Genomic DNA, 13260 nt, shown 5'->3' with positions numbered 1-13260 from the left:
CTGCAGTGCATAACTGTCACAGACAAACTGTGATTAATAGAAATATACTGCTAAGTATTACTTAAAAGATTATTGCAATATAAAATCTTGCAGGTTCATTTTTATTTCACTGAAATTGTATTTATAAAGAAAATGAATACAGCTATGTTGAAAATGATTTCATGTTTTTGTTTCCCTTTTATAGTGTACAAAGATCGGATTACTTGAACACATTTGAATTCCTGGACAAACTGGCAGACAATTTGAAGCTGAAACTTGCCGCTCAACCCAAGCTGTAAACAAAGTGTTTTTAGAAAAGAAAAATAAATAATCTCAGGTTTTCTGCTATTACTTTTGGTTTACAGAGTCCAAACGGACATTTTATTCCCAAGTCATGATACAATGCACTAGTTCTGCTTTGTATTTAGTTATTTTTTTTATTTTTGGTTTTATCCAAACTTCATCTTGATTTCCATGCCTAGCGATTGTAAAATGAGAAGTTGGTCAGTAATCACTGTGAATTTCTTCTGACTGCATTAGTATGGATAACAGTTTAGATATGCAGTGCCCCAGGCAACATTATAGACATGTTAAAATGCAAACAGGCATTCATTTGACTAGAATTGAAAAAAAACATTAACACTAATGTTATCATCCAAAAAAGAAATTGCACTAATCATGCATTTTTTTTTTTTTTTTTGAGAACAGTGATGTATACGGTCCTATGTTTGCTACGTGCGCTCTCCCTAGAGTTTGCCATGGTTGATTATTATGGTGCTAGATGAGACGTCCCTGGATGTGAATGTGTTACATGCATTCACCTTTTATACATATATACCATATCATGTTCTTCTAACAGCAGTTTTAACTGAAGTACTGGCATAGAGCATTAGAAAAGATGCAATTAATGTCTAATGAACTGGTCTAAAAATGTTTACCAAATGTTGCATAACTTGAGGTGGATTATCTAGAAAACTTAAAAGTATTCTAAAATAACACAATTGTCATTGTGTCTCGGCTCAATAGATTTTAAATAAAGATTCTGTTCTCGTAGGAACACAGGCATTAATATGATCTTCTTTCATTGCATCACATGCCTACAAGCAAGAGTTAACCTGGTCTGACAAAAATGTGCAAAACAATGTGATTATTAAAAATAATAAGTAGAGAAGGTGGGACAGCACCTTTACACAAGGCCATACAAGCCTACCACTCCATAATGTCTTCAGCTTCAAAAACGTTGTCACTTAAGACACCACCATTCTGACTTTTGTTCGGTCCATCTGCAATGATCCTGTAATGTACTTTTACTGAGACACTATAACACACAGACAGTATGGCTATATTTCAAAACAAGTGTCTTATGGGTTGAGCTTTCAGATCTGTCCTTGATCTTGAATGGAACGCACAGAAACCATGGTCTGTAATGCTACTGTGATCTGCGGATTAGACTTTGTCTCTTCAAAACAAACCATAATTGTTTAAAACTGTACTAGTCATAACAAATTGTCTGTATTTACAGAAATCTGTTATATTTTTAATAAATCATAATTTCATGATGAATCTGTGTGTTTGTTGGGTTGTCCAAACAATAAAACGCTAAATACTGTTTTTTCCTCGAAGATTTGTACGTTTAAATTTAAACCATTCATCCCAAGTTAGTTTGTATATACTAGGACATTAACAGTGTATTGTGACTGTTAGAGGAGCACTCCAACCACCATAACTTATGGTAACTGAAGTTGTTACGGGGTGTGGGGAGGGGAGGGGAGGGGGGGGGGCAGGAGTGTCTAGGCACAAAAAAGGTGTTTCCTTTTAGGGTTAAACGTTCGTTTTCTTGGCCGACCGCATGAGGTAAGTTTGCTGGGCAGCTGGTGATAGGCTGAAGCAATCACTGGCTACCTATTGAGAAATGTATCACTATCAAACTTAGGAATAATTTACAGTTCTCAAAAGAAAACAGATGGGAAATGCTACCTGGTGTAGAACACAAAGTAACCCTGTAATGCTTAACTTGTACTAGTAAAATACATGGTCCGTGAAAAATTATTTAAAAAAAAGGCATTACTGATCTGTCTGTAGCATTGCCAACTAGCCCCTCCTATATTATTATTATTATTATTATTTACAGGTACACATATATAAAGGGAGTCAGCAAAAGGGAGATAACAGGCAAGTATCCTAAGTAACATTATATACCAGTAGCAATCAAAGTAACCAGCATTTAGTTTCCAAGATCGACAGTGATAAGGGATACAAAATAATGGCTCATATGTATACCCTTAAGTGGTATTGAAAAGGCAAACTGTAAATGTACAAAAAAACTACTGCATATAAAATTAAAACAAAACTAACATGTAGAGTAAATAGACTCAGCCTCCATGAGGTCCAATAGAAAAGTATAGCATAAGGTAGAGATATGCAAAGATCCCTCTCTCCATTTAAAACTGACTAGACCGAGAAAATGAAGTTCTAAACAAATAAATTTAAAAGTGCATAGTGGTGCAAATAAAGTGCACAGTGATATAATAAATGCCTGACACGCATTTCTGTGCAACTAAGTGTGCACCTTCGCCAGAGGTAAGTTGCCAACTGAAAGGATCTCCAATATATAGGGTTGGGTCCACAAAACCATTACGTTAGACCTTCTAAACCAGATTTGTAGTTTTCAAGGATAACCAATTCTTGAGGAGCTCTCAACTAGCTCCCATTGATTATTGGTGCCTCACCTGTAGTGGCTGGTAAACTAAACATTGGAAATTCTTAATTGAGCAAAATGTCAACATATAAAGTGAAAGATCATAGATCTATGCATGAAAGGGCATTTGATGTCCAATATATGGAGACTATCATGTAGAGCGTATTGGAAAAGATATTCACATCCTTAATCAGATTAAGAAAAAAATGATAAAATGTGTCAATGTATAAATCAATATTTTAAAAATTATTTGTGGAGATAACAAATAGATCCTATTATCACAAATTCAAGATATGCCAAGTAAAAGAAAAAAATGTTAAATAGACCATACTAATCGGTACCGTTAATTCGAGATTGTCTAAAGGTGAATGTTTCTACATTGGTGTACTACAACTAAGCAAGCGTAACAGAGTTTACAGATAAACAATCATATATTTACAAAGTTGTTATAGTCCTTAGACAAGGTAACATATAGCAGAGAAAATGAGATATTACTGAATAAATTGGGTATATGAGAAACCTTCAGTTAGACTATTTGGTGATTAGTTTTAAGTCTGTAAATCCAGTACCTCTCCCTTTGGTGTAGAATCTTATCTAGATCACCTTTCCTGGGGCCCATTTTACTGGATTCACATGTTCCAAAATGCTCATCTTAAATAGGTACCTAAAAGCAGCATACAAACGCACCCTCCTCATGGATCGGAAAAAACATCTCAAGGAAGAAAATATAAGGGAGGTAAATGATACGATACAGTGCATTGGTACTTTTGACGCTAGCTGGTACATAGTGAAGATTATTATCAAGAGATTTTGGCCCCTTCTTCACCAAGACCCTCATTTGCGTCAGATCATAACTCAGGTGTCCCTAACGGCCACATGTGGTAAAAACCTTAGACATCCTTGAACCTAGCCATCTACATGCCACAAATAAATCTTCGAATTGGCCAAAATCTCTGGTGACTTCTACCCATAAGTGTAGATGTTGTAAAGCATGCAAATATATTGCAAAAAATTCTAAACAATTTATCAACTCTGAAACCTTTTCAACTTCCTTATTTTTTAACTGTTAAACCAGTGGCATTGTCTATCTCCTCACTTGTAGTTGTTGTAGTAAATATGTTGGTAAGACCTTCTGACCTTTTAAGATTAGAGTTTTGGAACATGTGATTTCAGTGAATGAATCCATCCAGACATGTAGAAACACAAATTTCAAGACACCTTAAGTTACATCATGGGGGATCCTCGGAAGGAATTAGATTCCTTGGCATTGAGCAATACATCTGGCCCCAGGAAAGGGGATCTAGCTAAGATTCTCCACCGAAGGGAGTCGTACTGGATTTACAGACTTAAAACTCTATCACCGAATGGTCTAAATTAAGGTTTTTTTATATACCCAATTTATTCAGTAATATCTCCTTTTCTCTGCTATATGTTACCTTGTCTAAGGACTATAACGACGTTGTAAATATGTAAATAAATGATTGTTTATGTGTATATACATTCTGTAAACTCTGTTACGCTTGCTTAGTTGTAATACACCAATGTAGAAACATTCACCTTTAGACATTCTTGAATTAATGGTACAGATTAGTATATCGCCACAATTGTTTTTTAAAATATTGATTTATAATTCTCCCCTTCTTTCTTAATCACATTAATGATGTCAATATCTTTTCCAATACGCTCTACATGATAGTCTCCATATATTGAAAATCGTATGCCCTTTCGTTCATAGATCTATGATCTTTCACTTAAAATGTTGACATTTTGCTCAATTAAGAATGTTCAATGTTTAGTTTACCGGACACTACAGGTGGGGCACCAATAATATATGGGAGCTAGTTGAGAGCTACTCAAGGATTAGTTACCCTTGAAAACTACACATCTGATTTAGAAGTTCTAACGTAATTGCTTTGTGGACCCAACCCTATATATTGGAGATCCTTTCAGTCAGCTACTTGCCTCTGGCGAAGGTGCACATTTAATTGCACTGAAATGCGTGTCAGGCCATGGATTGTTAGATATATGGAGAATCTACCACCCCCAAGAAAGGGACTTTACGTGCTTTTCAAAAGTTCATTATACATATTCAAGGTTAGATCTATTCTTGGGTACAGTAGAGACATCACTTAAGATAAAGAAGGTCATAATTCAGGAAGTTACTTGGTCAGACCATAACCCGGTTATATTAGACCTTAATATAAGCCCAGATAATAAAATAAGGAACAGTTGGAGACTAAATTATCTTTTATTAAAAAATTCTCAAGAAATAGAGAAAGTGAAAGAATTAACTAAATGTTTCTTTGAAGATAACCAAAATAAAGGTACATCAGATGTAGTAGTCTGGTGCACCTATAAGGCAGTCCTGAGAGGGCACTTCATCAAAATGGGTTCAATAAGAAATAAGAGTAGAAGTTCCTCCTTGACAGACCTATATATTTCGCTAAATGCTCTAACAAGGCTTAATAAAGATAACCCCTCCAAACAAATGAGTGAGAATATAGATAAAATTAAAGAAAATATTAATGAAATTCTATGGCAGCAAACCGCCAAAAAATTGGAACGCTTAAGAATAAAATGGTATTACAGAGGCAACCGGGCAAATAAAATGCTTACAAATAAAGTTAAAGGATTTAGAATGGCCACGAGGATACAGAAAATTACAACTGAGGAAGGGCCACAACTAACCCCTGAAAAAGTTGGTAAAGCATTTAACTCTTTTTATCAAGAGCTATATAACTTGCCTAACCAACCCAACAATCCAGAAACATATTTTAAAAATAAAAAGATGAAACAGCTATCAGCAGAACAGGTTAATAGTATCAACAAACCTTTCACTGAATTAGAGATTAAGGAGGCAATAGATACGTTAAAAAAGAATAAAACTCCAGGCCCGGATGGCTATCCTAACATATTTTATAAGCAATTTAAGGAAGAATTGGCGCTCCATTTGAAAAATGTATTTAATAAAATTGTGGAGGAAAAGGTCATCCCGGAGGAAATGCTATACGCAAACATTATCCCTATACACAAGCCAGAAAAACCACCAGATCAAGTAAGAAGCTATAGGCCTATTTCCCTGCTAAATTCGGATATAAAGATATATGCTAGCATTCTAGCGAACAGGTTGCAAACCGTCTTACCTTTTATAATTCATAAAGATCAGGTCGGTTTCATAAAAGGTAGACTATCCAGTAATAGTGTGAGAAAAATAATTGATATCCTAGATAGCACTAACGATTCGGTAGTCCCATTTCTGGCCCTATCATTGGATGCAGAGAAGGCCTTTGATAGGGTCAGGTGGGACTTCCTGATAGCAGCTATGAGGGCTTTTGGTTTTGGTGGATGGCTAATGGACGCTGTAATGGCTTTATATTCTTTCCCAAGGGCTAGAACTATAGGGAGAGGTATAACATCCGACTGGTTTAAAATAAGCAACGGGACGAGACAGGGGTGCCCTCTCTCGCCGCTGCTCTACTTGTTATATATCGAACCTCTAGCCTGTGAAATTAGGGAAAACTTAAAGATTAAAGGTGTCAGAATCGGTCAGGAAGTTTATAAATTATCACTATATGCGGACGATGTCCTAATCTCCATTACAGATCCTGTACCATCATTGGATGAATTGATGAAAGTTATAACTGAATTTGGAAATTATTCCAATCTCAAGCTGAATGTAGATAAAACAACTATATTAGCAAAAAACCTAAGTAAGGAAGATAGAGGGAAGATTGGGAATAAATATGACTTCGCTTGGGCTAAGAAACATTTGCAATATTTAGGTATCAAAATTACAAGTAACCCAAGTAAAATCATAGAGAACAATATTCTCCCTATGATGAAACAAATAAATAAACAACTTAAAGACCTAAGAACTGCAGAGATATCATGGATTGGGAGAATAAATGTTGTAAAATCATATTTAATGCCCAAATGGAGCTATATATTCCGCATGATACCTCTCAAAATCCCAAAACCATGGCTTACAATGATACAGACAGCTTTTGAGAAGTTTATATGGCTGAAAAAAAAAACGAGGGTGAATAAAAAAATACTAAATATGAGTTCCAAAAAAGGTGGGTTGGGGGTCCCAGATATTTTAGAGACATATGAGACATGCGCGTTGGCTCATTCAATTATATCACTAAAAGAGAGCTCCGCAGAGGAAGCTTGGGCAAAAATAGAAGCCACAAGACTGGGATCTCCAGACTTATTAGCTATATTTTGGAGTCTACAAAAGAGAAATAATACAAACATAGGCCTAATTACGGATAATTTATTATGGCAGTGGAAAAACTGGAAAAAGAGACTTAAGATACTGGATAAAATTATCACGGATATACCCTTCAGCATTTTGACAGTCAATATAGAAGATTTAAATATAAAAAACTGGACGGCTAATGGTATTAATAATATAGATCAAATAATGCAACAGAATCAAATTATGTCCTTTGAGGACATTAGGCAGCTATTTTCCCTTCCCTATAGAGAGAAATTTACATATTTAAGGATAAAACATTTTTTACATAAACATAGGGCCATAGAGTCATCTGAAGGATTACATACATTCATGAATTTAATTAACTCTAAAAGTAATAAAAATTTAGTATCACATTGTGCTAAACTATATAAATTATATAAATCGAGCCCAACATTTCCAGCCCTTGTATCTTGGGAAAAAGACCTACAGGTTACTATTACAAGAAATGAGTGGATAAATGCAAATAATGCCGTAACTAAGGCTATTCATTGTTTAAATTCATCTGAAAGTCATTATAAGATCATTAATAGATGGCATTATGTCCCCACTAAACTGGCAAAAATGTACCCATCCTCTCAATATAAGTGTTGGAGATGTGGCTCATCTAGAGCAGACTATGTCCACATCTGGTGGTCATGCCCAAACCTAAGGCAACTATGGAACAAAGTAGCAACATTTTGTCAAGAGGTGATAAAAGTAGATCTTGACTTTACCTGTAAGTCCTTTGTATTACATCTAGGCTGGCCTAGAATTTCAAGAAGCAAAAAAGATATAGTGATCCACATTCTAACGGAGACCAAAGCAACATTGGCGAGATATTGGAAATTATCTGATTCCCCCACTTGGGACATGATAAAATTTCAGGTCCTGAACCATTGCAAAATGGAGATTGGAATCCTGAGACAAGACAATTATACTAATCCTAGAATAGAACAATGGGAGGAATGGGTAAAAAAGTTAAGCCCTACATAAGGAAAATAGTGGTATCCATTATTTGATTTTAGCACAGTATGAGTATTGGACACTACTGTTAAAAAACTACGTAGCGAACAATAAAAAAAAAAAAAAAATTCTTTTGAGAAGAATAAAAGATGATAAACTTTCTGTGACTTATGAATATAGACAGATCATACATTTTTTTTATAATTTTTCATCTTACAGAGCTAACATTGTTGATACGTCTTGGGGCTGTAATGTTTATATATTTTGCATCTCTATATAAAGCCGTTTTCTTGGCTATTAATAATGTACATTTTTTTTTTTTTTTTAAAGAAAAAAAAAAGAGAAAGTAGAAGAAAGGGAAAAAGTAAAGGGGAAAATATCAAGCCCTATAGTAAGGTATTATTTATCAGGATATATATAGATCTCACACAGTGTGACCTTATGTTTGTTTTGTTTTTATGCTTACATGGTTTATCATAGACAGTAAATAGTTATTTAAGGTTCTCTCAAGTTGAAGTAAAGATACTAAATTTGGTATGTCGTCCAATTTATAATTAAGAGGATAATTAAGGGTAATAAACTAAAAGATCCAGTATCTTAGAGGGCTAGTACTGTCGAAACGTATTTATTGTTTTATTGTCTATATATTTTTTTTTTTTAATAAGTCCTGTACTGTCTATTGTGATACATTTTTTTGAAAAAAAAAAAAAGAAATGCGTGTCAGGCGTGTTGTCGTTTATGGACTTTTTTTTATATCCCTATGCACTTTATTTGCATCACTATGCACTTTTAAATTTATTTGTTTGCTTATAGCTTCATTTTCTCTGTCTAGTCAGTTTTAAACGGAGAGAGGAATATTTGCATATCTCTACCTTATGCTATACTTTTCTATTAATCCTCATGGAGGCTGAGCCCATTTACTCTACATGTTAGTTTTGTTTTCATTTTATATGCAGTAGTCTTTTTGTACATTTACAGTTTGCCTTTTTAAATACCACTTAAGGGTATACATATGAGCCATTATTTCTTATCCCTTATCACTGTTGATCTTGGAAACTAAATGTTGGTTACTTTAACTGCTACTGGTAAATAATGTTTACTTAGGATACTTGCCTGCTATCTCCATTTTGCTGACACTTATATATGCTAACAGTATATAATAATAATAATAATAATATAGGAGGGGCTAGTTGGCAAACAAGTCCTTTTAATCCTATTTCATTGATATCTAGGAGTTGGACAGATTAGTAATGCCTTTTTTACATTATAATTTTTCCTTATCCATATATTTTACTAGTACTAGTTAACCCCTTAAGGACCAAACTTCTGGAATAAAAGGGAATCATGACATGTCAAACATGTCGTGTCCTTAACCCCTTAAGGACACACGACATGTGTGACATGTCATGATTCCCTTTTATTCCAGAAGTTTGGTCCTTAAGGGGTTAAGGGGTTAAACAGTATAAGGTTACTTTGTGTTCTACTTTCTATAACAGGTAGCAATGCACATCTGTTTATTTTTGGGAAGTGCAAATTATTGCTATAGTTGACTTAAAATTTAAGCTCTGGACCAATACACCTGGTAGATCCAACTGGTGTATTCCTTTTTCTTTTTGACTATTAAACTATCCTCATACTGCAATGTCTTGAAAGAAGCAAATTGAAATGCAGAGGATACCAAGTGACTAACGTCAAGGCTAAATCTGGAAAACTATTTAACAACTGAAGGTAAGATGGTGTCTAGACACTCTACCCAGCGGCGTACATACTGCGGTCGCAGCTGCGTCCGGGCCTGTCACTCCAGGGGGCCCTGCGGACCCCTGTGACCGCGTACCCGCCATTATCTTTTGCAGCCGGGGCCGCATGGTAAGGGGTCCATCGGGTGGCCCATGCTGTCAGGACCACCCGAGGGAGACGTATTATATGGGGGCCCGGTCAGCGCTGGGCGCTTTAACAGCGGGACCAGGCCCCCTGTGATTATATCACAGAGCTGGGAGGAAGTGACCGCACGTCACTCCTCCCAGCCTACACTGAGAGCCGCACGGGAGGAAGTCCAGAGAGTCAGAGTGGGAATTCTGACTCCCATTCACCTGAGCCACCACTGGACCCCAGTCACCCTCCTGCACCTAAAAGGTAGGAAACAGGAGGGTGACTAAAATATTTTGTGTGTGTGTTTGTTTGTGTGTATTTGTCTTTGTAAGTATGTCTTGTGTGTGTGTCTGTATGTACGTACGTACGTACGTACGTTTGTGTGTGTATGTATGTGTGTCTTTGTATGTATGCCTTGTGTTTGTATGTGTGTGTCTGTATGTATGTGTGCATGTATGTGTGTCTTTGTATGTATGCCGTGTGTGTGTGTGTGTGTACAGGGCCGGTGCTTCCTATAAGGCGAACTACGCAGCCGCCTAGGGCGCCATAGAGGAGGGGGCGCCCTGCCGGCCCTTTAAATTCTATAGAGAGCGCTCAGGCGGCTGCCGCAATGCCTCACCTCCCCTTCCCTGTAGCGTGGCCGAGCTCCTCTCCGGTCCGCGGTCCCGGCTGGACTGACAGGAAGTGCACACTCAGTGTGCACTTCCTGTCAGTCCGGCCGGGTACAGGAAACAGAAGCTCCTGTACCGCAGACCGGAAAGGAGCTCGGCCACGCCGAGGGGGGGGGGGGGGGGGGGGGAGGAGAAGATTACAGTGAGGGAGGGGGAGAAAAGATTGGGTGGGGGGAGAAGATTACAGTGAGGGGGAGGGGGGAGAAGATTACAGTGAGGGAGGGGGAGAAAAGATTGGATGGGGTGGGGGGAGAAGATTACAGTGAGGGGGAGGGGGGAAGAAGATTACAGTGAGGGAGGGGGAGAAAAGATTGGATGGGGTGGGGGAGAATATTACAGTGAGGGGGAGGGGGGGGAGAAGATTACAGTGAGGGGGAGGGGGAGAAGATTACAGTGAGGGAGGGGGAGAAAAGATTGGATGGGGTGGGGGGAGAAGATTACAGTGAGGGGGAGGGGGGGAGAAGATTACAGTGAGGGAGGGGGAGAAAAGATTGGATGGGGTGGGGGGAGAAGATTACAGTGAGGGGGAGGGGGGAGAAGATTACAGTGAGGGGGGGAGAAGATTACAGTGAGGGGAGGGGGGAGAAGATTACAGTGAGGGAGGGGGAGAAAAGATTGGATGGGGTGGGGGGAGAAGATTACAGTGAGGGGGAGAAGATTACAGTGAGGGGGAGAAGATTACAGTGAGGGGGAGGGGGGAGAAGATTACAGTGAGGGAGGGGGAGAAAAGATTGGATGGGGAGGGGGAGAAGATTACAGTGAGGGGGAGAAGATTACAGTGAGGGGGAGGGGGGGGGAGAAGATTACAGTGAGGGGGAGGGGGGAGAAGATTGGAGGGAGGTGGGGAGAAGATTACAATGAGGGGGGAAAGAAGATTACAGGGAGGGAGGGGGAGAGAAGGTTACAGTGATGGAGGGGGCATAGAAGATTGGAGGGAGGTGGGGAGAAGATTACAGTGAGGGGGAGAGAAGATTACAGGGAGGGGGAAGAGAAGGTTACAGTGAGGGAAGGGGGAGGGAAGAATACAGTGAGGGAGGGGGAGAGAAGATTACAGTGAGGGAAGGAGAAGATTACAGTGAGGGAGGGGGGATAGAAGATTGGAGGGAGGGTGGGAAAAGATTACAGTGAGGGAGGGGGTGAGAAGATTGGAGGGAGGGGGGGAGAAGATTACAGTGAGGGAGGGGGAGAGAAGATTACAGGGAGGGAGGGGGAGAGAAGATTGGAGGGAGGAGGGGAGAAGATTACTGTGAGGGGGGGAGAAGATAACAGTGAGGGAGGGTGGAGGGAAGATTACAGGGAGGGAGGGGGAGAAGATTACAGGGAGGGGGGAGTGGTGAAGATTGGAGGGAGGGGGAGAAGAAGAGAAGATTACAGGGAGGGAAGGGGGGAGAAGAAGAGAAAATTACAGGGGTGGGGAGGGGAGAAGATAACAGGGAGGGGGGAGAAGAAGAGAACACAGGGAGGGGGGAAGAAGTGGAGCACACGGGGGAGAAGAAGAGGCGAACACGGGGGGAGAAGAAGAGGAGAACACAGGGGGAGATGAGAACACAGGGAGGTGGGGGTTGAGGAGAACGTGGGGGAGGGAGAGACCGCTAAGGGAGGGGGGAGAGGAGAGACCACTAATGGAAAGGGGGGGGGGGCAGAGGAGAGCAGAGACCACTAATGGAAAGGGGGGGGGGGGCAGAGGAGAGCAGAGACCACTAAGGGGGAGACGAGAGACCACTAATGGAAGTCGGGGAGAAAAGGAGACCATTAAGGGAGGTGGGTGGGAGAGGAGAGACCACTAAGGGGCAGGGGAGATCTCTAAGCGATGGAAGGGAGAGCTCTATAGGACAGGGGCAGGACAGGGAGCTCTTTCACACTACACACACACACACACACAATGCATCCCTATACACACAGAAACACAACATGCTTCCCTTGCACACAGAGAAACACACAATGCATCCATTACACACACACACACACACACACAATGCAACCCTTACACATAAAGACAATGCATCCTTTGCACATATACACAGAAACACACAATGCATCCCTTACACACACATGCTGACACACTGCTTCTCTTACACACACACAGAAACACAATGCATCTCTTACACACACTCAACACATACCTTACATACACAGAAACACACTTTGCATCCCTTATGCATACAAACACAGATTCACACAATGCATCCCTTACACACAACAAAAAACACACCATACATCCCTTGTACACAAAAACACACTGCTTTCTATCCCTTACACAAAAACACACTGCATTACCTACACAAACTGGTATCCCTATACACTACATTCCATAAGCACACACATTAGATTCTCTACAGTAACACATAACACATCCCCTACACACTCCACTCCCTGTGAGCGAACTCATGGGTGGAACATGTAGGTGGACTTATGGGCGGGCCTTATGGGCATACTCACTGTCAGGCCCTGGGGCCCATCTTTCTTTTGCCTAGGGCGGCAAAAATCCTTGCACCGGCCCTGTGTATGTATACACATGAGAAACAGGACTGCGTCAAGGGAACCAGAGAAACAGAGTAGCCAAGACAAAGCTGTGTCAATACCAAAATACAATACACAAGGTACGCACCATTGGGACACTAGACCAACAGGTCACTGTGCCTCGGACTAAACGTAATTTTAAGTTTGAGGGCGTGGTTAGCATAACATCCTCAAAACGTGGGTGTGCAATAAGCTCTATTACTTAGAGCTGCTCTGACATCATGACGCCGGCTCATGTGTGCCATGTCATAAAAAGGGGTGGGCACACAGTGGGCAGTGTCCAAGGCCCTGACCGGAGCACCTGGATGTGCAGGAACGGC

The 13260-nt window shown here is 39.8% G+C and overlaps 1 protein-coding gene across 1 annotated transcript in view; it reads left to right on the top strand.

Moving 5' to 3' along the window:
* IDH1 (isocitrate dehydrogenase (NADP(+)) 1) overlaps window positions 1-1542 on the top strand; it is a 32961-nt gene extending 31419 nt beyond the window's left edge. Inside the window, exon 9 of the mRNA XM_063430123.1 lies at window positions 185-1542. Within this exon, the coding sequence (XP_063286193.1) occupies window positions 185-278 (94 nt within the window). The 3' untranslated portion in view covers window positions 279-1542. The remainder of the gene's footprint in view (window positions 1-184) is intronic.
* The last annotated feature ends 11718 nt before the right edge of the window (window positions 1543-13260 follow it).

Source organism: Pelobates fuscus, chromosome 8, assembly GCF_036172605.1.
Source record: "Pelobates fuscus isolate aPelFus1 chromosome 8, aPelFus1.pri, whole genome shotgun sequence".
Lineage (NCBI taxonomy): Eukaryota > Metazoa > Chordata > Amphibia > Anura > Pelobatidae > Pelobates > Pelobates fuscus.
The sequence above is the reverse complement of the archived record's forward strand: the minus strand, read 5'-3'. Positions and strand labels throughout refer to the sequence as shown.